The 25,213-nt window shown below is 42.5% G+C and overlaps 2 protein-coding genes across 4 annotated transcripts; one reads left to right on the forward strand and one right to left on the reverse strand.

Annotated features, from left to right (window-relative positions):
• Positions 1–203: 203 nt before the first annotated feature.
• tmem87b (transmembrane protein 87B) lies at positions 204–10,068 on the forward strand. 2 transcript variants are annotated; one of them, XM_071897945.2, is made up of 19 exons: positions 204–357; positions 1,168–1,228; positions 1,350–1,441; positions 1,567–1,701; positions 1,805–1,858; positions 2,876–3,050; positions 3,167–3,228; positions 3,585–3,768; positions 3,896–3,995; positions 4,131–4,224; positions 4,478–4,560; positions 6,338–6,435; positions 6,606–6,664; positions 6,789–6,892; positions 7,004–7,077; positions 7,178–7,245; positions 7,433–7,485; positions 7,591–7,621; positions 7,876–10,068. In XM_071897945.2, the coding sequence occupies exons 1-19, from the start codon at positions 205–207 to the stop codon at positions 7,915–7,917; spliced, it is 1,722 nt and encodes a 573-aa protein (XP_071754046.1). In that variant the 5' UTR covers position 204; the 3' UTR covers positions 7,918–10,068. The 2 variants fall into 2 exon arrangements, with proteins under 2 accessions (XP_071754046.1, XP_078144879.1); XM_078288753.1 differs by lacking the exon at positions 4,478–4,560 and adding an exon at positions 4,869–4,940 and having other exon boundaries at positions 6,327–6,435.
• A 2,368-nt stretch (positions 10,069–12,436) lies between these two features.
• Positions 12,437–23,676, reverse strand: fbln7 (fibulin 7). 2 transcript variants are annotated; one of them, XM_071898030.2, is made up of 8 exons: positions 23,481–23,676; positions 21,877–22,039; positions 20,026–20,202; positions 16,470–16,595; positions 16,109–16,246; positions 15,344–15,481; positions 14,719–14,857; positions 12,437–13,662 (listed from the first exon to the last, which is right to left on the reverse strand). In XM_071898030.2, the coding sequence occupies exons 1-8, from the start codon at positions 23,556–23,558 to the stop codon at positions 13,290–13,292; spliced, it is 1,332 nt and encodes a 443-aa protein (XP_071754131.1). In that variant the 5' UTR covers positions 23,559–23,676; the 3' UTR covers positions 12,437–13,289. The 2 variants fall into 2 exon arrangements, with proteins under 2 accessions (XP_071754131.1, XP_078144955.1); XM_078288829.1 differs by having other exon boundaries at positions 21,877–22,062; positions 23,471–23,676.
• Positions 23,677–25,213: the final 1,537 nt, after the last annotated feature.

Consider the following 25,213-nt stretch of genomic DNA (forward strand, 5'->3'; position numbering starts at 1 on the left):
TGCAGTGAAAACATCAGGCTTATTTCAGTGAGATGCAACAATGACTGCCAGTAGCCGACAGGCAGATTAGAACAAAGACTTTGTTCTTTGCAGTAAAAAGTGGTCACACGGTAGGCTACATCTTGCAGAGTGGCATTTCTCCTCCACAGGTGTTGCCTTCACTGCGCCTCCTGTAGGGAAACCCTTCAGCATCAAGCCGTAAACATGGCTGCTTCTGTTAGGAGGACGTACAACTGTCCGACCAGAATAGTTTTCTGTCCATGGGTAATTCAGATCCTGTCAGCAGTTTTACTAAGCAACATGAATGTGGTTATAGCAGCACCGGAGACGGGGATGTGGATCATTACAGTTGTAAATGTGAGTAACGTACTGAAAACACTTGATACTTAACAGCAGCTCGGGTTAGCCCGGCACGTTAGCTAGCTAACCTAGTTATGCAAGCTGGCTATCAGCTATGTTGTTGTTAAGGATCTGACTCTGTCCTGTAATGTTAGCCCTATCTGGCAACAATTGTATAAGGACTATTGACTGCCTGTAAGAGACCTGGCTAACACAAGGTGTGCCCTACGATAGAGCAGTATGTTGTTGGTTAGCCCTTACAGGTTAGCCTTCCTATGCCTGATGCGCTAATTCAGACAAGGTTAGCAGTTGGCTAACTAGCTAAAGTTAGCCAGAAAGCCTTTGCCAGGTTATATTAGCTTGATACGTTGCTATGTAGCTGGAACCTCAGTGTGCACCCATGTCCCTAATAACCTTAAGATCAGCTCTCTACATTGAAGACCCCCCATCCCGTTTACAAGATGAATGCAGGTCTACTTCATCTCCTTGATTAACGTTAGGTTACGTGTCACCAAGCTCGGAAGGTGGGAATTCCAACACATCACCACTGTTCAGTTCATGAATACATTACATAGCTGAAGCAGGAAAGTTGGCCCACAGTCAGTAAATACGATGAAGCCCCTCCACTGTATGTTGTTCATCGTTATTAACATTAGGCATACACCTGGACTTGGTTAAAGGAGAAGTAGGTAACATTTATCAATAATTTAAGAAAAGTTTCAGTTTCCCACTGTGATTGTCCCCTCCTCCATATCCAGTTGCAGTGTAAGGTGAGCTGCCTGGGTCTAAGGGTTTTGTTTCATGTTTCATGTTTTCACTCTTCCACAGACCTCAAGACCATTGCTTTTAACGAAATCGATGTATAAAGACACTGACATTAAATTGGAAGGTAGGACATGGAAAACTTCACACTGTGTGGATTGGTTTGAATTGAGATCCAAGCCAGGCCTGTCATATGAAATGTGCCCATTTTTCTCATGTTTATCATCACTTTCATCTTCATCTTTCAGTCAGCTCCTTTCACTGTCCTGAAGAGATCACGTTCACCATTCACTGGTATTTAAAATTCTACCCCTGTCACAACGAATTCAATAATATTGAGGTAAGTACAGCAGCACACATTCATACTAGTAATCATAAGGCCTGTCCGTCTAGGCTTGGTTCTCTATGAATCAAAGCCTGTTGACATGGAGAGATGGTCTGAATCGTGGCTGTCATTGTCCTTAGGAAATGTATGAGAGAACACCTTTGAGTCGTGGGGAGAGCCTGGATCCCAACCCACTTGGACACGGAGAGTACATTGAACATAAGCACAAGCCCTTACCTTGTCACGATGACCTGAGCACGTTTGCCATGCTCAATGTAAGAGTTTATTTTGTTACATTACTCTCTTCAATGTTGTCACCCACTCGGCTTCATGGCATTTTATACCTGTCTGCGTTTGACAACTGTGTGTGTTTTTCAGAAAGCCAAGGCAGATCCACGTCCAGTTACTCCACCTGTGGAGGGCGCAGTGCCAGTAAGAAAAGATAAATGGCCTTTGATTTTGATAGCTTGGTTTGAAGTGGTAGTGAGTTAAGAGAAAGCCTCCAGAGAAATCACAGAACAGCCATAATCAGCCAGTACTGGATGTCTTTAACTTGCTTGCAAAATAAAGTTAATCTTCTGAAATAGACTTATCTGCAATGTGTAGGTTTATATGTGCCCTTGATTAATCCTGAATTGTGTGCTATGACAGATAACTGCACTTCAAGGCATTTACTTTTAATTACAATTGCAGCTTGATATCAGTAGTGGCAGGTTCTCACTACATGATTTTAACTTGATTTTTAGGTCTGATTTTGCCACCCCGATTTCAAATTTAGGCTGAGTCTTTGCTGACTCAGCAGATATGAGAGAGCCGACATAGACAGCCGACACAGACAGTCGGCATAGCTTAGAGGGTTAAAGGGTTAATTGGGTTAATTTCCCAGTCTCTTGTAGTGTAAGAGGGGTTAAGGACTCAGTCTCTCACCTCCCAATCGAGTTGCAGACCAGTCAGCATTGCCAAAATTCTTTCAAACACTTCATTTCCAAGACTTGAATCTAGACAAATCTGGATGAGGTCCTGTAGTGTGAGATGGACGGCACAAATCTCTGACAAACTGGAGATAGCCAGTGACATTTGAGCTCAAGACAAAAAATAAATACCAACACGAACTAAGCAAGTTTCTTTCTGTCCTTGTTTGGTGTTATGCAATCTGGTAACGCAAGTGCTCGTGTTTCTGTGAGATCTCAGTGTTTTGGGCTCTGTCTGAACCCCATCACAGACAGTTTGTGTACGCTCCTCATTGTCAAGTGTGTGATCCAGTCCCTAACTCATTTTCAAGTTTGTGTGCCTGTACGACAGAGAGACTAGCAATGTGCTAAAGTGTGTTGTTAACATTAAATGCTTTCTGTTTTCATAGTCCTTTAAGGAATTTAAAAGTCATATAGTCTGTAGATGGCATTAGATAGAACGTGAGTTTGTAAACACTATATTTTTGTGATACTGCAGGATGAAAATTTTACCAGATGGATTTCCGAGGAGTATAAGAGTGACAGCAGTGCCATAAAGAACAGTAGTGTGAAGCTCAAAGACCATGTTATAGCCACCACATGGAAGGACGGGCCTTACCTGCTCGTTGTTAAGATCGTGTCCAATAAACAAGAGGCCAACTGGAATTTAACAGGTGAGGTCGTTATAACTAATGTTATAACTGATATGGAGGGACATTTGCAGCCTTTATTATTTTGCTCTGTTCATAATGTTAATATTTGGCTAATCTCTGATTTTTTTTTTTTTCAGTTAATGTCATAATGAAAGGCAGCCATGGCTTCATTTCTGTCACAGAATGGCCTCTCATGATTGTAAGTAGATTCATTCATGTTTTATCCACTGTATTTTGCTGTGCTGAAAAAAAAAACAGTCATTTGCATGCTAAAACTTTAAAAAGAAGGTTAAGTCATCCAGGCGAACAAGGCTAGAATCCGTCTTTCTGATTTATGTCAGAAACAATTAGCTATTCGTTTTGTGAAATATTTATTCATCAACAGTATGCCCCCATGATTCCTTCTGGCTCCAGCAGAGACATTATTGTTTTGGGTTTGTCAAAGGTCTTAAAAGTCATCATGTTAAATTCAATCTCAATCAGACTCATAAAGGAGAAATGCTTCCATGTGTGATGTGTTCATGCACTATTTAATCCCTTATTCCCTGTCTCCAGTTCTACATGGTGATGTGCATAGTGTACATCCTGTATGCCCTGCTGTGGTTTATCTGGGCCGCCTGCTACTGGAAGGATCTGCTGAGGATCCAGTTCTGGATAGCAGGAGTCATCTTCCTGGGTATGGTGGAGAAGGCCGTCTTCTGCGCCGAGTATGAAAACACCAATAGTGTTGGCTCTGCCTGTGAGTGTTTCTACGCCTACCCATTAGCCCTCAGCGTCATAACAATGCTTTTTGTCCGCCTCATGTGAGATGGGAAGATATTTGTGGTTTTTAAGTGTAATTTTCCTCCTGTTTCTGTTGTCTTTAGCTCCAGGCTTGTTGATCTTTGCTGAGTTGGTCTCTGCCCTCAAGAGAACCTTGGCTCGATTGCTTGTCATCATCGTCAGCCTGGGCTACGGCATTGTAAAGTACGTCAACACGCCTCATCTGTATACACGCCTACTTGTTTGTTAATGGCATTATGAAAAGCCTTCAAATAGACTATAATCTCAAGATCAGGCAGTCGAGGGTTTAATTTTCTTTGCGTCCATCTTTCCTTCCAGGCCTCGACTAGGGACAGTGATGCACAGAGTGGTGGGGCTTGGTGTCCTCTACTTTGCCTTCGCTAGTATTGAAGGTGTCCTGAGGATTACTGGGGTGAGAAGTGGTTTACATCTCCTATTAAATGCATTATTGTCAGTCAAAAATGTCATATAGCTTATTTTAACCTTTTAAAGATTCATCATAACCTGATATGTGATATAATCCAGAGTTTGAGTATGGAAAAAATCCTGCGGTTTGGAGTGACCTTGTTTTTATGTTTTTTTTTATTTGAAATCAAGCTGAGCGGCAATGTACTTCCAGATTATGATTTGTATGTTTTCTTGATGTGGGTGTGCGTTCACTGAAGGGTCGGGACAATGGCCCGGCTCTCGTTACAGCCATTGCTCTGGCTGTGATTGACTCCTGCTCCATCTGGTTCATATCCTTCCAGTATACTTTTCAACGTCACACCAGAAGCCAAAAGAAATTTCCCGCTGTCTGTGATTATTCTAATTTCATAATAACAAATCAGACACGTTTGTTATTTAACTGAGCTCAGTGATTGTAAGAACTGGAGCTGTGTTCTCGCCTTTTGCTTTGGGTGATCTTTTTTTAGTTTCCTCTTTGCTCTCTGGTGAAAGGTTCTGTATCTCACTCACTCCTGACCTTTTTCTCTCTCTTTCTCTTTGTGATTTCTCTACATCTCATCTCGTCCTGTTTGTTGTGTCCTCCGGTCCTGCTCTGTCCTCACTTCTCAGGCGAAAGACTCTGACTTGGCCCTGCTAGCCAACATTCCCCTGGCTCTGCTTGACTCCTCTCTATGCTGGTGGATATCCTTTGGTGTACCTGTTACCTTTCCCTGTGTGGGTCTCCTCTGCCCCTCGCCTCCTTCAATCACGCCCAAAGTAGACCAAGAGAAGCCGTTTGCTTTTCTCCCCAAAACATTAGCAGTGATAGGGCGCTTAAAATGCAGGTTGGCAGATAAGACATGAGGAACTACCATGTATGAAACAGCAATCTGACAAGTTTCATGTAGCATTTAAAAACCATCACTAAGTTTGTCACATAGTGGTGGTTTTTAAATCTTGCTACTTTGTCGCTGATGGGTGCTCTTGGTCTGAATTGGGCGTAGTGGATTGATTCCTATAGAGGCTGTGCAGTGTGCATGCCAACCCACCACCTTTTACAGGTGCTCCTGCTAAAAGGCTTAAAGTAGAGCGATTTTATACCTAATGATTTTTAACCTTTTTTGATTTGATACATGTATATACAAATGCAGTTATCCACTTTATTAGGTACACCTAGCTAGGGCTGGGTAGATCTTTTTCAGCGGCATGTTCTTTCTGTGAACATCCCGTTCCACCTCATCCCAGAGGTGTGCTGACGGGTTGTGATCTGGGGACTGTGCAGGTCATCGGAGTAAACTGAAGTCACTGTCCTCACTGTCTCTCCATCTTGAGACGACGGTGCGTTATCCTGCTGGAAATATCTCTTTGACAATAGTTAGACTGGACATGAAGGGATGCACCTGCTCACCAGCAATGTTTAGATACACCGCGTTCAAGCGATGCTCAATTGGTAAGCGACCTAATGTCCGGCAAGAAAACTTTCCCCACACCATTACACTACCATCACCAGCCTGTAGTGTTACGCCAAATTCTGACCCTGACATCAGCATGTCACAACAGAAACCAGGATACGTTGAACCAGGCTACATTTTTCCACTTGTTTCCACAGATCATGTGGCCAGTTTAGCTTCATGCCGTTCTTTTCTGACTTCTCTCATCAACAAGGTGTTTTCACCCATAGGACTGCCAGTGTTTTTGTGAACCACACCTTTTTCAGTAAACTTGAGACACTGTAGTACCATTTTGGAATCGGCACACCAGACACCAATATTCATACCACGTTCAAAATCTAAATTATTGTAGATCAGGCATCTTACCCATTCAAATGTTTAGTTGAACAATAACTGAATGGACTGCTTTATATGTATGCCTCATTTATGTGAGACTCTTATCAGGAGGAGCAAGCTGAGAGGTGTACCTAATAAAGTGGATTGTGTAGAATTGTATGATTGTAAAGAAATAATGTAATATATTGATATTATGTATACACACACATATACACACTGTATGTTATAAGGGCCTGTTTGTTACGTTGTATAATGGTTATTATGTATTGCCTGCCATGTGTTTACCTTGACTGCTACTAACATATTTGTCAGCCTGGCACAAACCATTAAGACACTGAAGCTGAGGAGAAACCCTGTCAAGTTATCTCTCTACAGACATTTCACCAACACACTAATATTTGCTGTCCTGGGTGAGTGGTATGACTACTCTTGCAATTAGATTAGAATTTAAGAGCTGTGCCGATGGTCGAGATTTGTCATTATTTCTATTTCAAACCAGTAAGAAGAGAAGGACCAGTTATGTTTGACCTCCTTAAGACAAGAACACTTGTGACTCGAACCTTTTGTTTGTCTTCCTCAGCTTCCATCATTTTCATGGGGTGGACGGCAAAAAAATTCCGGCTAGCAGATTGCCAGTCTGTGAGTATCGATTGGCACAATCACTGGTCTTGGATGTTTTTAAAAATATGAATTAGGTCTACATTTCCAAGGTCATTATTGTTGAGTCTTAATTTCTGACCTTTTTGTCGCTCCCTGTGGAAAGGATTGGATTGAGCTGTGGGTGGACGATGCTTTCTGGAGGTTCTTGTTCTCCATCATACTGTTTGTCATAATGTTTTTATGGCGACCATCTGCAAACAACCAAAGGCAAGTACAGACCCAAGCTTATCAATTTCCCAAACTAACAAGTACTGGACTCAGTGCTCTTTACTTTTTTCTAGCGGTGGTCTGTGGCTCACTCACTCTTGCTGTCCCCAGGTATGCTTTCACACCGCTCATGGACGACTCTGATGATGAGGAGATTGAGGAATTCCTTGCCTCTGCAAATCTAGGTATGGCAACATCATGGAAATGTTACACCGTTATCCAAAATGTAACAAGTGCTTTTGAGGGTCTAATAGTCTTGTTTGTTTTTGCTTAATTTATTCACAGCTGACGGCATAAAGTTGAGAGCAGCTAAAAATGAGACAAATGGCACCGTGAAGCCTGCAGCAAACCCAGTCAGTGTCCAACTGCACCACAGTTCTACTGTAGCTTTACATCACATACTTGTGCTCTATTTGCTTTTTTAACTCTTTTGCATTTATAATATAGTAGTCCAAGTTGAGGAAATGACACTATACACAAGTTGACATATTTCAACAGATGGCGGTATTTAGTCATTTTTCTGTTTTTCCACCTGTCCAGGATGAAGACTTGAAGTGGGTGGAGGATAACATTCCTAGCTCTCTTACAGATGTGTAAGCATCACATATTTATTGATCCAGCAAAGTGTTTCCTTACACAGCATGAGACACTGTAATGCTCTAATATCCCTCTCCTTTTGGTCCTGTCTGTCACTGCAGAGCTCTACCAGTCCTGCTAGACTCAGATGAGGTATGGATTGTATTACTTATGTATAATACTTACTATTACTTAATCTACAAAACAGGATTTACCTATGTTGTTCGTTTGACCTTAGACGGCTCAGTTTAGATTTGTGGACATGAGTAAGTCTCTCCCAAAGCTAGAAACAAAATAATTACGACTGGCTTAATGATGCCATGGGACAAATCCTAGAGCTGCACCATTGACGGTGACATGAGAACCTGGTCAATAATATACAATATATTATGCCTATCATTTTCCAGGAAATCATGACTACAAAGTATGAGATGTCAAAGATGGAGTGACACACGAACGTTTCCAGCCATGGGTGGGCACAGAGGGAGATTCCAGCGGCTGTCCCCGACTCCGCTGTGCTCAGCGGGGTTTTCTCCAGGGTTTTCCGGCAAGGTGGTGCTGGGGTGCCATTCAGTTTTTCAGGGGATCCTCCTGTTGTGCTGCAAATTCACATGGTTAATGCAGGCAAGTGTCAAACCATTTTGGGAGACCCGCTGCTCATCTCCCCGACCCGTCAAGAATGCTGGACTGTGCAAACATAGTCAGCTTGCCTCTTGTTCTCCACAAGAGGAAGGCGATATGTCTTGTCACCAACCAAACGGTTCACAATTTCCCTGATATTATCAGTTTTGAGCCTTCCTTTCCAAAGAGATTGTTTCATTTTGTATTCAATGCTGTATTTATTTGTTTTGGGGTTTTTTTTTCATGTGAAATTATTTTATCTAAGAATTAAGAACAGTGGGCCTCATGGATGAACATGGATGTTAAATTTATTTTAAGTGTCTTTCGGCATCCAGCAATTACAGTGCGCTACTTTATAAGTGATAATGAAACGCTGATCAGCAGCATCAGTTGCAAACTGCACACATTGGTTGGTTGTAATAAAATAAGGAGATGATTATGAGAGAGGGATGAGTTGGAAATTGAGAATTGAAATAACCTTTTTCAGCATTAATGAATAATGATTTATCCAAGCCAACATTGTATTTTGTGCAGAGGTAAGACAGAGAATTTGACACCATTGAGGTCAGTGATTAATGATTTACTTCAAACAGGATCTTTTTTTCACACTAAGCGATGTTCATTAAAGACGTTGTGCATCTGGGAAAGCAACTGCATTAAGTGATGCATGTCCATGTGGCTGTGAGTGGTCTGAAGCACACTTTTTTATGTTTTTGTTTTTGATACCAGCGCACAAATCTGAAACTTAAATTAAAAATTGCTCTTATGCACCTTTCAAGATCAAAGCTGTGCCTGCCTACATGTGGCTCTGGTATGAGGCCTAATCTGTTACTGTAATTGGGTACAACATGTATGAAAGTGTTGTTTAGCCTCTTCAGAGGTGAAATGGTATTAAGTCTCAGAGTGAAACTACTCAGCATCCTCATTATTGGTGTGTGAGTGAGTGGGGAGAGAGAGAGACTATGCAGTTTAGTGTTTAGTGTTTGCAGTAGTGTCGAATTGGGAGTTTGCAGTCGGTTGAGGCAGTCATGCTCATGTTGTGACTCTACTGTATATGTGTGTGTGGGTGGGTGAGGGAGGGGAGGGGGGCTTCTGACATAAAGAGCAATATACATCTGTTGATATTGAGGGTTGCCCTCCCACCCTCTTCTACCTGTTCTTTCATTATTTATTTGTGTTCAAAGTGTACTTACAAATTGTAAAAGTCTTTGTTCACTCATGTTTACTCTGAGTATGTGTATAATAATGTATGCTTCCTTTTTACTCTGACTTGGACCCTCAACAGACTCTCAATGTTTTAAGCAAATTCCGGCTTGTTTCTTATTTTCATGCAGGTTTTACTTTCTTTGCCGATGAAATCATTGTGATGGTTTCACAAACACTTTTATAACAGTTATGTTAGTTCATATTAGTCTTAATATATTTATTTTTTTGAATTGTCTTTGAAGATAGCTGGCCTGGTGCTGGTGCCAGTCTGTATGGAGTTTGAACACTGTTGTCTTCAGGTGTGTTGTCTTCAGTTCATGTGGTGGCAGGACTTGTAATCTCATCTGTCCGGCCCATCCTGCACTTTGAAGCACTATAGAGAATCAAAGTTATGAGTTGCAGCACAAGCTCGTCACCTGAATGGGTTTATAATGTAATTATTAAGATTTTCCCCCAGTTTTGTATAGGTCTAGATACTCTGTGTGTCAGAGAAACCTGGAAATCATTGTGCTTATGATGGCAAGTCATTTTTCTGTTATGTAACACTATTGCCACCTGCCTTGGACCTTGATTATTTGTACAGATGGGCTTTGGCTGACTCCTGTTATTTCATAATTCCACAGGTGGAGAGGTGGCTGGATAATATAACTTGCCTTTTTTTTCAGGGGTTCAACTTCGGAAGTGGGCTTGAACTTTTCATACCAGCAATTTTTCTGTCTCTCTTCCTTCTGATGAAGTGTGTACACCCAGATTAAACATTAATTGGACACAGAGGTATTTGTTCTCTGATCTATGATTTCAGTATTAAGTGGAAATAAAAATATATATTTTACCAAGATGCTTTTAGTGATCTTGCCACATCAGTTAAAATCTATTTCTTTATAAAGCTGACTTGCAAGCAGGTTCCAATAGGAAAGTTACCATAAGAAACCACAGAATGAGTTGTGGATCGGCTACTGTGCTAAAAATTATAAGGATGAATTTTAATGAAACGCAGCAAATATATTGGGTTGGAATAATGAGAGGAAAGCTTGGAGGAAGCATGTTTTTTCAGCCATTGACTGAATGAAAATATAAACCTCAGGTCTCAGTCAGGCCATTAGCCTTTAATAGGCTTTTAACTAAGAGGGCTGAAACGTGAAATCTAAAAACAACTCCACATATTTGTCATGTCACGATTACAAGTTATTTTACAAAGATCAGTTATTACACTGCTTTCTCTTTTAATTACACCATTTAAAAACCAAGGGCAAGTGTAAATTTACACTTTTGCTCAGCGTTGACATCACTTCATACCAGGTGCAGGGCTAAAACAGACCGGCTTGAGAGTCTGTACCCTTCTCCTTTATTGAAGATCGTGTTTCAAACCCATAGCCTCTGCTGCAGCCTTATGGGCTTCAAAGACCTACGTTAACTGTGTTTTGGAAAGCCCGCATACTTCAATTCCAAGTGCAGGGTTATGAAGTCACTATAAAACCAACAGGATCTCTCTGTGGACACAAACAGGAAAACAAGCCCTCATTAGGAGAAAAGCATTGTGGGGACCAGAGCCAGAGAGTCCGATGCAGCCCAGGTTCCCCTTAACTGAGATTTTTACATCTGAGAAATTAAGAAATTCTGAGATCATACCAGTCAACCCCTGACGAACGGTCAGAGTTTTGCTCCCATTTATCCATCATGCAAATGCTTTCTTTCCCAGCTTGTCAGTAAGGTTGATCCTGGTCTTGTGTTTCAAACATGAGGTTTCACTGTGTGGCCTGTTATGCCAGACAAAAGGCCACTTTGACGCAAGCAGAGATCTTCATTCTCCACTCCTTCACTCTCACACACTTCTGGATTCTTTCCAAACATTTATCCCACATGAAAGATGATCCACAGGCGACCTCTCCCCTTTCCTGCATAATAAAAGTAGAGGAAAATGCCTCTACTATGCCTTTCATTCTGAACGAACCCACTGACAACACGTGCCTCTTTTCTGTTTTCCTAGGGATTCATAGAGTGAGAGAGAGATTCTACTGTTTCACTTCAAAATGACTTATGGTTTTATGTATGGCATTGTTTGAATGGGCAAAGCGGAGAGATGTTGTTTCAGGAGGATACAGTATATAGCTCATGGTTTAGCAATTCCTTTGGAATCTCAGGAATTTGCAATTATTGTTTTTTCTCCCTGTTTTTTGTGAAAAGGTACAGTATGTGCATTTTATAGGTGTCATATGACCAAGAATATTTCTTTGTCAAACTATGGACTCTGAGCCCCAAAATCACCATCTTTCATCACTTGGAAATAAAATGTAGGCTTACATCAGTGGAAAAAAAAACAACTTTGTGCTTTTGCCTCGAGGCCCTTAGTGTGAGGAATGTATTTTTATCATTACTCCCAACCAAATGGCTTGTGTTATGTCGCTGAGCGCTCTCCAATTGTCCCCAGCAATATCCTTCCGCCTCAGAAATGGCTGAAACATGTGAACATCAAACAGCCTGAGCACGAGCTTGGAACAAAAGCTGCAGTGTGAGCTAGTGGCATGATTACTGAAGGAAGTGAGGCAGCACACATTGTCATTTTCATTGTCATGTGTTTCGCTCCTCACCACCCACTCCCTCCTATAGTAGCATGCAGCTCTTTTGATCTCTTTTATTACAATCTAAACCCCTGGATGGAGACGTGAGAGGAGCAGGACAGAGCGGAGGATGACAGGAGAGCACATGTGGTGAACATTAACCTCTTCCTTCTCTGACAAATAGACACGCATTAATTATATTTCTAATATCCTGATGGTTATTACTCCTTGTCTAAATTAAAATGCTGTGAAATTCCAGAGAAAAGTAAGAAATGCAGCTTTGACCTGTGTTGTGTGAAAAACAACTGTATATATAAAACATACACCTTCCTCTCCTCTTCTTCTCCACCCATTAACCACTCATCTGAATGTGCTCCAGTGTTTGATTATAATTTCAAATGGGAGCTATTAATTGGTTTGCCAGTCACTCATTAAAATGCATTCGTAATGGATGTAGAATGTAGAATGAAAACAACAATTATCACAAAGATATTTGATAGCACACTGTTTAACATCAAGTAAGACAGTTCTAACAAACACTGAAATGTTGGACTGACTTTATTTCACTTAAGGAAAAGCAGTTATGCAGAGACTAATTAAAATACCAGATATATTGTGTAGTGCATTGGCTTGCTTGCCAAATCATCTTTGATTAGAGTATAATTACACAATGTATTGATAACATACAGAATATGAGTAATAGAAGAAAAATGCCCAGGTGCAGTACTGCATCTATTGTTACAAAACCCTCCCTTAGCTGGTATGATAAATGGTTCCTTTAACAAAGCAAGCCAGTAAAAAACAAATATACAGTATATGAAGGAAGATAAACACACTGCATATATTACAATGTAAAAACCAGCCACAATACTTCCAATAAATTAGAGCCACAGAAGCACTAATGTCTTATAGGGATTCATGACTCTCATCATTAAAGCTAGGGCAGTGCATCAGCCCCAGGGCCCATTCCTGAGCTACACAGAGAATCTAAGATGGGACCAAAAAACAGACATACAAGCAACAACAAAACAAAATGGTATCAATCCCAACTCGTCGTTTTGCTTTCATTTGGCTAGTAAATCTTATTCACACATTCAATCACTCACTCAATCAAACTCTCAGTCACATCATCAGCTCGTACTGTCTCAGCTTCAAACACCATGTATAACTGCTCTTGTTTTATTGCCATATCTTGTTATATTCACAATATAACTGTTACAGATTGGCTCCTCCCTCCCTCACTCTTTTGCTGATTTTCAGACCTCAAAGCATGTTTGGCCATTGGAGAAACGCAGGCCAGCGACTGGCTGCCCAGACGAATGTATTTGTGACAGGGGAAGATGTTACAGTATCATTAAACTCAGTGCCCATTATACACTCTTCCTCATTCCTCGTTGCCCTTCTGTCTCAAGTCTTCCTCCTTCGGAAGAGCGTCCTCAGAAGTTATAAGGTGAAACCAGAACGTGGACCTTGGCCACGTGCTTGGCCTGAAAGGTGCGGTCGGCGTACTCGGACATGTCCACGTCGACGCTGATGTCCTGCGGCCCGCGCAGCTGCTGAACCAGTATCAGCTCGCCGGTCTGTCTGTCCGAACGCTGCATGACGAACATGCCCCGCGAGTTGCCCCCCACGATGCCGAAGCGCAGGCTGTCTGGCCCGGTGCGTCCGGGGGCGGCGGCGGTGGCCATGCGGAAAAGGGTGGCGGGAGTCTGCAGGTTGGAGGGCAGAGACAGGTAGTGGAAGGACACGGTCTTAGGGGCCAGGTGACAGGAGCGGCTGTCCATGGGGCAGGGGTTTCTCTCACATTGACTGCGGGACAGAAAAACAGCAAACATGAGAGCCGCAATGCAGACCACAGCGGGAAAATGTTTGCCATTCTTGGTGTATTTGTCCAGACAGCTAGTCGTCACACAGCGTGGCCATTTTGTTACAGAGAAACCTGGTACATGAATCGGTTACATAATTAATCTATCCCCGTGGGAAAATAAATACAGAGCTAAAGTATTCATAATTCTTTCCTTGTGACTTGCACACACACATGCATACACACACCACTTCTATCAGTCAAGTGCACTAGATTCTTGCATCATAGCAGGCTGTGAACTTTTTTCTGCTTTGCAGGACGGCACACTGCAGGACAGGAAACATGGGGCAAACAGAGAGAGAGAGGATGACATTTGTGCCAACATGCTGTGAACTTGCCCTCCGACTCCTCTGTGTACTCTCAGACCCTGCAGCTCATTATCTTGCTTCCCCTCTCACATAAACTGTCTTACTCGATTCCCTGCTTTACTCCCTCTTTCAAGTTTTCGCCATAACATTTGTTCATCCACTCTGCTGGCAGCGGAGCAGTATTTTACCACATTGAAGGTTCAGTAGGGGCAGACAGAGCTACATTTCATGCCCTTAAATGAGGCAGTTTGCCGATGACTGGCAAATGTACTGTTAGAATGAGGCCAAGAGTGCTTGGAAGTTGTAATGTCTCTGATCGTTTGCCGGGGACACAAAGGCTGTAGAAAGTCCAGTTTTAAAAGAGAAAAACATCATTCAGGGAGGTTTTGTTGAGCGTGCATGCTCGTAGTCAGCTTCACTACAGTTACACACAGTTCTACTAGTAGCCATTAAGTTGCTCCACTGGAGAAATTGGGGCTTTAGTGCCTTGCTCAAGGGCATCTCTCCAGTGATACGCCTGTCTGTCCAGCCCTTAGGCTCCACCGCCGTCATAGTTGTGTCTATGATTTACAATGCAAAGGGAAACTTAAAGCTGATGACAATGAAGATTTGATCCTGATTTATTTTTACAGAGAGATAAACCCAGGTACGCACAGACAGACAAACGGGACAAACTGTGGTATATCCACTCACAAGGGAGACGTCTTGACGTAGCTAATGTTGCCGTGAGAACGGGGGCACTCCGGGTTGACACACTGGAAGCCTCCCCCCGTGTTGATACAAGTTGTCCCTCGACTGCAGTTGTGCTGCTGGCTTAAACATTCATCCACATCTGGAAGACAAAACAGCGAAGGCATGTAAGAAATGAGAAGCAGAGAGAGAGAGAGAGAGTGGAAAGGAGAAAAGACAGTTTTCTACCCGCCTGGCTGTCTCCCTGCTTCCTGGTTACCACAGTCTGAGCAGGGGGTGCTATGCTGTGATTGTTTATTTGGTTCTTCAGTTTAGTCTCCCCCAAACGCCTCATGTCCTAGAGATCCCTTCTGCTGGGAAAGGGTGAGCTCATTCATTCCACTGGCAAGCATTGTAAGCTTCAGGGGTGCAAATGAAAGCAGGAGCGATGTCTGGGGCTGACAGACACCTCTGCAGGAACTAAGGGCTCCATTGCTCCAAGCCTCTCCCCATCCTCCTAAATGTGGTGACCTAATGGATCGTGCAGAGTAAACCGTAGGTATTCCTCTCTGGAGCTACAGACCCAGCCTGATCCGCAGCCAGGGCCCTGTGAATGAGCCTTTGTCCTCAGCTCCCTGCTGCCACTCACCCTCGCAGCTCCGCCCATCTGGGAGCAACTTATAGCCGCTGGGGCAAGAGCAGTGGTAGGAGCCCGGGACGTTCACACACTCATGGATACACAGCTTCCCTCCTTGGTCCAGCCGGTAAACTTCACACTCATTCACATCTGTCAAGGGAGAGAAAAAGAAATGTACATGTCCACGTGTGCCTTACACACTCATCACATGACCATGCATGTGGCAAACACTGGATAAATGTGCATAAAAAAGTATGAAATGTGTAGGATATAGGAAACAATGGAGATATACTGTATATGTCTCTATGGACATTCCAAAGGTGTCCAGTGTCATGGACATCTTTGGAACAGGAAGACAATTCTGGTGTCAAAATATTACTGAAGCAATTACATCTTAAAAGCAACTTAACTCTGACCTAAATGGATACAAATCAGCTTGTGAGCTCTCGAGAGGATTAATTTGTTTGTGACAGATTGCTTCACAGATTACCCTCATTTGAAACCTCAGATCTTGTAATTCACTAGACGAGGGAGAGATTCATGTATTTAGGCCCACATCATTTCAGCAGCAGGTGGTGTAGTGAGTAGGCCTCCCTACCCATCAACCAGAGAACCCCTGTTCAAACCCCCATAACAGCAGGTATCTGCGCTGATGAAATGTCCTTGAACAAGAAACTGAATCTCTGCCAGCTGAGCCTGACCTCCCAGTGGAGGGGAGCAAGCAAAAGGAGAATTTCCCTACTGGGATCAATTAAGTATCACATGATTATGGCTCACCCTGGCAGATGCTGTTGTCGGAGGTGCCACTCATGTGAAAGCCTGCGTCACAGCTACAGTGTTGGGCTCGGTCCACTTTGGCACAGCGGGGCCTGCGGCTGAATGCGGGGTCATTCATTACACTCCACTCAGGTGGTGCTGTACACAAGAGGAAATGTGAAAGATAGAGCTTAGCCTTCAACTTGTGATAACCTAATGAGGACATGTGCAACACGTGCACAGCTGCAAACTTAACAATGACAACAAGACAAAAGGCAACAGTGAACACGTTGTCCCCCAATGACCCCGAATGATGTAGTCCCCCTTCACTTCCAATCAGTAACAAATACATCACCTTCTGGTCTAATTTTGTGGTACTGACCTGTCTGGGTTTGGTGCTGGCAGTGAGAGCCGCTCCAGTTCTGGGGACAGGTGCATTTGTACTGGTTAACGCCTTCCACACAGGTACCTCCATTTTGGCAGGGGTTACTGGCACACTCACTCACATCTGTGGGTATGGGAGAAAGTTCCCTATAACAACTGTGGTGTACTGGTTGAGAATTTGAAGCATAACTCCATTTTCAATCTGGATCCCATTTTCCATCATACCAATTGATTCTGACCAAAATCGCATCAGTTGCTTCACTATCGAGCTGCTTACATCTTGCTTGCCTGGGTGTGCGGCTCTCCAATACAGTCCTATAGGGACAATAGACACTCCAAAAATCAACCCCTCTCTGTTATCTCTGTAATCAACACCTCTGTAATGAGACATGTTGGTAAAAAGATGAAATTGAAAATGGTAGTCCTGCCTTTCTCAGACAGTTTTGATGCTACTTTGGCCATTACTTTACTTAAACACTTCCTTGTGTACTCTTTGCCGGCCAGCTGCAGCTGCCGGTCTACATGCGCTGCTGCGTAAAGTCTTGCAAAAGAAATAGTGAATGTTGGACAACTAATAATATGATGAACCCAGTGTGCTTCTGCCAAGCTTGAAAAATAAAGAGGACCAGGTGCTCAACTCTAGACTGAGAATGTAGAACATTTCTTAGCCAGAACAATTCAAAATTGACTCATAGGCTCTGAGGAAAGCTTACCGCCAAAACGTCAGCCTGTCTGTGGTCCCAAAGTGCAGACTTAAGAGTGCTCTTATGTTTTCTTTTTTCATAGACGGTGAATATTGAAATGTCCTGGCTAAGAAGTATTCTAAATAGTGAAAGTTGCCATGGAGAAACTGAAGATTGAATGTATACATGTCTCTTTACAGTGTGAGTGTCAATATGTTGACAAAGACATGCTTTGGGTGCTTTTGGGGTTGGTTTTTGGAGTGTCTGTTGGCCTTATAGGACTGTGTTGGAGAGCCGTGGACCCAGGCAAGAAAGACATAAGTAGCGCTATAGTGAAGCACTTGATGAGATTTTGGTCAGAATCAATCAGTATAATGGAAAATGATGGGAAGGTAGGGTCATCGGCGAAAATGTCCGATTGAGAGACTATTCAGAGAGTCTCATTTGGCTCTCCAAACAGAGTTCAGGACCATCAGACAGACTGGTATGTGTGAAGCAGAAGGTCCTTTAGGTTCCACTGAAAAACAGTGGAGGACAGTGTGTCACTTGTAATAAAATACAGAAATAGTGAATGAGCCTCTGTAAGCCCTTCCTGTCTCCTATCCACCTGGGGCTGCGATGACAGTTGGTCTGCCCAGGCTTGATAACTGATACTTCAGAATGAGAGACTGGTACTGTCATTTATGGACACAGTCAGTCAACAGTAAGTCAATATTTCCCTTTTATTTGTACTGTATTGACATTTGTGGACCCCAGGAAGACGGTCACCTTGATGGCAGCTAATGGGGATCTTAATAAAAGTATAATAAAATAAAATCCATCACCCTGTTGACAGTGAAATGAAATCCAAATGTTTTAATCAGTGTTGTTACAGTATATGGATGCAGATGCTGTTTTTTATTCACACACTTCTAGCAATGTAACGCCACCTGGGGCAGTGGCACAGAGGAAAGAGAATACAACCATACAAACATCTTTATTGGAAGATCATTGTGAGCGCTGTTTTCCATTGGCAGAATAAACGGCCGCAAAGTGGTTTGCTGTCAACACCTTCACCATCCTTTCCTTTTAAAATGGCTCAGGTTTATAGCAGTTCCACTCAAGTTCTCACACTAACCTCACTCATACTACTTTACAAGAGCTGTTATGGCCTCCACCCTCAACACGTGGAAATTCATTGGTATTACTGTAAATGCCTTTGATTGTGAGAGCAATAAGAGGAGAGCAGTATGGGGCAAAAGGAGCTGGGTAAAATATTTCCCACATGGCAGAACAGATTGGAGACATCTCAGCATGCTTAGAGCACAGATCCATTCATTCATCTGCAAATGTTTAGCTTTTAATCATAAACATTACCCTGTTCTGCACCATTTAAACCTTGAACATTTTCCATTAATTTTGGTCAAACAGTGGCTGTAAAGAAAGATGTGATGTAATTATGGACTCTAACCCCGTACGAAACCTACTCATTAAATGGAGATGCAGAACTATTGCAAACTGTTGACCAACAACAGAAAGCAAGACGGTACTACAGATTTGGGAGACAATCCTTTGACTGCTTAAACCTGTTCTGTCTGTTGAGTTTAGGGAAAAAATGGACAAATAGCACAACATGCCCTGTCATCATTGTTTGTGTAGTCAGCTCTCAGAGCTCGGCAGATGTGCAGAAAGTCATGAAGCACCCTCCACTGCCTGAGCTTCAGGTCTGAGGCCACTGTATATTGCATGACCACCAATCCCACTGCTGTTTATTTGGCTTCCCAGGGGGCTGCCACAGGAGTATAACATGTAAAGGCCCACTTCACTCTCCTGGATATTTTTAAACTCTATTTGACATCAAAGTTTTTCACACTCTATCAATAGTGCTTTTTAAGCAAGACTAAATTTAGACCTTTTGGCTTAAAAAAAAGCACAGAGATAATACTGTGCAGGGTCGAGCCTTTTCGTGTTGTTTTTACCCGTGAACATCAACAAACTTATGCACATTTGAACTGAGTGTGCCGCTTGGAATTTCTGGAAGAGTGCCACCGGTGAAGGCTGAAGGAGCTATCAATAGCATGCTTAGCATACTTGTGTGCTATCGGACCATGGTCTCGGTATAATGTGTGGATCTAACCCCGTCCAGCGGGACCCCTGTCAAAGAACCAGGGAAACATGAGCAAGGGGGGGATTATCTTACAGTAGCCCAACCACCTCTGTTCATGAGCAGCAGAAACACAGAGGGGAAGGCACCCCACAGTGGAATGCAGTACAGGTGTTTTTCTGTGTTCCAAGACATTTAATGCCATTTTAACGAGGGCTTCATTCAGTGTGGCTAGGAGCTCCAGCCACCCTAAAGAATGGCCCTTTTCTTTGCCTGTCTTATCTGTTTGTGCGAGGAGCCCCTCTGGGCTCACGGGCTGCTGTCTCTTTCAGCCTGGCATTCAGGGGCTGCTGAGCCAAGGTCACCCTGAATGGCTGTGGGGATTTTTCCTCAACAGGCTGGATAATGCGCAGACATAGCAGTCCTGGCCCGAGGCATTCCACCAATTCATAGAGAGGTGGCAATGGATACAAGCCGAGTAGATGAGCGTGTGTGTGTGTTGGGGGTGGGGGGTGGGGGGGGGGGTAAACAGTTCTTAATCCTATGATAGAAACACAACTGAAGTGAGACTGCATTCCTCTCTTTATTCAAATGTTACTAATACTAACAAGTCCGTCCTCTCACACAATAGTTAAAAGTTTGTGGCATGTTGTTTTTCAACTGTAGCTGGTAAATTGCACAAAACTTTAATGACCATCAATCATCGCCTGTCTTTAATGTGCATGGCATTGCTCCATTTTGCTATACAAACTTTGAAGTGAATTAGAGACAAACACAGTAGGGCCTACCTTTACAGATGGTACTGACGCCACTCCAGCTGCCATTGTCCTGGCAAACACGTGTCCCAGGACCGACAAGGTGGTAGCCCTGGGAACAAGTGAAATGGACCTCATGTCCCACAAAATACTTAGAGCCAAACTTCCTTCCATGGGTAGGGGCTTCCAGGGAGGGGCAGGTGGTAGGAGCTGTGGGAGAGAGAAAAGGGAGGGAGGTCAGTCACATGTGGAGTAAGCCTCCCTACATCCTCTGGCATTCTCTGCCTGGGGATATACACGTGTCACTGGGCAATGGAGAGCCTTCATGGGAAATGACGGTCCAAATGCCTCATTTAATCCAGCAGAGAACTGGCCATTTTCATGAGGCAGAATAATACCCGCACGGAGCAGTCAAATGTTATGCTATGGTTAATCCAAGACATATTGCATGCTTTGGAATTCCATTCTTATATTATAATGTTGTTTGTCTTTGAGGAAAGTGAATGCCTTAGCCAACTAGGAGGATGTTAAAAAACCCTTTCCTGCCTCTTTGACTACAAGTAAATACAACCATCAGTACACTTGACATGCTGGTTGATAAGTCAACATGCCAACTTGTCATTATGTGTAATATGTCATTATGTCATTATGCACAATATCTCAGTATAGTGTTAACCGGGGCAATATCCTAACTGAACAATCAACATATGTCAATATGTGGATAAGGATTTGTGCAATATCTTTCTTGTATATATTGTATATGGGGGAGGACATAGAATTTATATTTATTGGTTATGCTAAATTGTTGATTTGCATGGGTTGTGGGGTAATGGGACAAAATGCTTCTTTGAGAATGAACAATGCATCATTTAGATAATATTCGCCTCATGCAAATACTGACCATTTAAGTAGGCGGGTGGAATATTTTCACTCTTGTCTATTTCATTTTGTTGAGCCTTTATTGCTGTGGATGAAGAATATCAGCTTCTTCCTTTCCTGCCAAGAACTGTCCACAGAGCTATGGACTGCACTGGTCCATCCCCAACAAATGTCCATTGGCCTTGGTGTCTGCTGCCAAACGACACATTTCCACTTCCTCTTAAGTTGCCTGTCAAGTGCTGAGCTCTGTAACTGAGAGGGCCCTGCTCTGTTGGATGAGCATATGATCCCATAATAGCAGAAGCCTCTGGCTTTCCAAATCTAAATACTGCTGTCATTGAGCAAAAACCATAAGATCAAACAACTGAATGTTCTAAACATGCTATAAATTTGATATTTTGGAATCTTCTATAACTTCAACTTTGCAGTCATTCACTGAACTAAACACCACCCACCTCAAAAAATCAAGGTGTCATATCATGCATGAACATGTAAGGAACCTGTTCTACCATGAAGATCAGCAAAGTACAGGATGATAAAGTTCAACACACCATATCTCTAAAACATACTGGATCCAGACTGTCACAGTGCCATACTGTAATTTGTTTCAGTTTTGTGCCATCAGTCATTTTGCGAGAGTACGTGTCACTTTTTTAAAATGGAGGATATCTTAACATATCGTGGGCTTGGATTATAAGCTTCTATCTGGGTGGAGTGCAGTTCTGAGATACTGAGCATCAAAGATTTGACATACTGTACCATCTGGCAAAACTGACATGTACTTTCTATCTTTTTAAATATTTAACCCCACACCGCACAGCCATAAAATAACATTCAAAGATCATGAATACGTCAATAACTCAACTTTATTAAAAATATGTCAGATAGAAGCTTACAGTTCCAAACTTACGATATATCATATTTTGATAAAAAGAAGAGAAGTTGATGATGATGATGGTAATGGTGATGGTGGTGCATCATATGTGTCGTCCTTTTATTACTCACCAGCTGATTGGTCTGCTTGTGGCAGCTTTGAGACGGAGTTCTGAAGAGCCGCCAGCTTGGACTTCATGATGCGGATACCTTCTGTGAATCGCATCTCTTGGCCCTTCAGAAATTTCTCCATTTGACGGAGCACCCCAACCACCTGGTGCTTATCCATGCAGTTCTGTGAATATGAGCAGTATAAGCAACAGTTAAAAAAAGACTCTTGGCAAAACCATTTAAAATGCAGCGATTTGCCAGCATGAAAACGAGCATATGACCAAAAATTACCTCAGTTCAACAGTCATAAAATATGGAATATGGGAGGTGAAATACATTAAAGTGCAGCTGCGGAGTCTGATGTAATCAAAGCTAAATCCAGCTTACTGGTGGGTACATGGTGGTTATGGTTACAAAGCTGACATTCCTTCAGCTTTCCTCCACATTAAAGTAGTTTCATTCCCAACCTGGACAACATTTCTATACCTTCATTATACATTCACCCACCCTGATTTCTTTCACAACACAATTATCCTTTGCATTGCTTTCTACCACTCCCCCCTAGACCTCGTGGCATTCACATGTGAGACGTTACACCATGCACCTCTCTCTTTCTGCTGTGCCCACTCCCACTCCCACTCCCACCCACACCTCCCCTTCACTTACTACCCCAACTCCAGTGGCAGACACAGCTGGACAAAAGCTGTCTGGCAGATGTCAGTGGGACCTAAGTCCAAAATGCTGGTCCTCTGTATATTTTGCATGGCAGTAGGAAGGCACAGGCTCATTGGATAACAAATCCTGAATGGACAGGCTTTGTATTCAAAATAGCATGGGTGCCGTGAGCAGTTACTTGAGTGCAAAGGCTCGATAAGCCATTACAAAGTTCCTCAGAGAAAGAGCCTCTAATCCCTTCAGAAAAGTTTATTAATCACATGCTCATTGGAAAAAATATCTCAGAAGCAGCATACCTTAAATTCTTGCCCTGGCGTTAAGGGGGATTTGTACAATAACAACTAGCTTCAAGATGTGAGAAATGAAAATTCATTGTGCACATAGTTGAGACCTGTCCACCAGTCAGAACAGTGCTCTGCTCCCTCTACACGCCCCAGGCAAAGGGGAAATGCCACCAGCTGACAAGACAAGAGGAGACTCATATCCAGATGCTACAATAAAACTTTTTTTTGCAAATGCCAAAAGGTATCCAATCATTTCTACAGTGGAAAGTGTACAGGCTGTTGTGTTACATCACACACCTTTCAAAGTTTACAGTTACAGTTTATGCTGACAACTTTTTCATACAGATTATTCATACAGTCAGTAGGCTATTAGATGAAGTCTGTATAATGAGCTATATCTGCCAAAAATAATTCACAGTGTGTGTGTGTGTGTGTGTGTGTGTGTGTGTGTGTGTGTGTGTGTGTGTGTGTGGCATTCTTTATATCAGTGTATCATTTGGCTATTAACTTTGCACAGAATATGTGAATAACTCCAAATCATAGGCAACAACATATTCAGCTTGGCCAGATTTTTCAGTCTGGCAGTGACATATAAACACTTCAGTGGGCCTGTTTTCCACATGTTATTGCAGACCTCGGACAAGTCAATTGTTAAAGGCTACTTACCTGAACAACAGCCTGACTATTGTGGATTGTTGCCACACACAGCAAAAGCAAACAGCTGCGTTGAAGAGACAGTGCCATCTCTGAAAGTCCAGTGATAATAATGCAATAGTGTTCCTTATTAGTTTTCTTTCCTCCAAGATTTTGTTCTTCTTCTGTTTCGATGACAATCCAAGAGAACTGCAGATCTCGTGTGAGTTTCCGTCCGCTGGATCCCGGAGGGAGAGGATGCGCATCAGGTGCCTGTGATACAGAGATGCGGCCCCTTATCTGTATCTGACTGCGCCTTTGGATGGTCTAGCCTTCAAGGTCTGCACGCCACCTAGGCTTCCTAAAGCAATAATCCCTCCCACCGACTCAGCGATACTCCCAAAAAGTTAAATTATTCATTCCTCTGTAACAGTTGCCTATCCCAGGCTGCTGCGAGTTAGTCACAATATAAAGTCGGCTCTTTGGAAAAATAACCTAGGCTATAATTTCAGTGTAGCTGACTTTTTAGAATGTATTTAGACTATGTATGTGTTTGTTTATACTGACACACAGCCATACCCCGGACATAGCGCTTAGTCTATAATATTGTGTCCTTTTATAGTTCCCTCACCTTACAGTCTAAGATGCCCGGGTCTCTTCAGGATATGGTATCTTTCTCAAAGGTATTTAATAATGACGTAGGATGGTGTATTATGAAATGGGTAGCTCCAGTGACTTGTTCTGATTGGCTGAAGCCGATAAACTCACACCTGTGACGCAATTGTCTTATAGCCTATACCATAAATTTAAAAAAACGGAAATTAACTACTCATACCTAGGCCTATACTACTTTTATGTCGCTTAGCAACGTTGTTCAGCTACTGTTCAATAACTACATTGCTTGGCAGAAGAGAAAAATATAACACTTTTTAAAAATGGTAATCTATTAAAACAAAAACAAGAAACATAGCCTATAAAATGTTTTAGGCTATAAAAACATGTTGCCTATTGGACATTTGCATTCTTGCTTTTTTAATCCTTTTTTTTTTTTAAAGCAATATATTGCTCAAATAAACAACAGTCTTTTGAAAGTGAGGCTTTCATTTTTAGAGTCGGGGCTACATCTGGTGGTGAATAGCAGAACTGACTTGAAAACTAAACGAGCGCGCGATCCCTACATGGTCTGGCGGCAGTCCGTGCGCGCGTATGTGCGCGTGCATGTGTATGTACGTTTGAGAGGAAAAATCTGAAAGATACTGAACTACAGCGGGAGCGAATCACGAATGTCTTCTCTTTTATTATATTGTAAATCTAGGGACTTAATAACTGTGTTATGTACGTGGCCATAAATAATAATTATGTAATAACGTTCACAAAGGACACATTGAGCGTCTCATACACTTCATTGTTGCAGATGTTGAAAATAACTGACAGTTCTTTTAGCCAATAGGTTTTGCCGTTTGCTTCCATGGGAGAAACCCGATACGATGTTCGACCAATTGCTGGCGAGGTTTTGTTGTATCCACGTTAGATAGATCCTGATAGGACAATATATACGAGGACGAATACATTAGCAAGGAATGTTCTACAGACCTCAGAAGCCATTTTGAGATGATGTCCCTGTTGAGAAAGCCTAGGAAGATGCTGAAATCAACGAAAATGGTTACATTTCTGTCTGTTTCTCCCTCCGTCTCCTCTATTTCACCATGGCAGCTGTCAACCGACGGGACATTAGCAAAGCGGGGTATCAAGCTGTGCTCACTGAG

This window comes from Centroberyx gerrardi, chromosome 15 (assembly GCF_048128805.1).
Source record: "Centroberyx gerrardi isolate f3 chromosome 15, fCenGer3.hap1.cur.20231027, whole genome shotgun sequence".
Lineage (NCBI taxonomy): Eukaryota > Metazoa > Chordata > Actinopteri > Beryciformes > Berycidae > Centroberyx > Centroberyx gerrardi.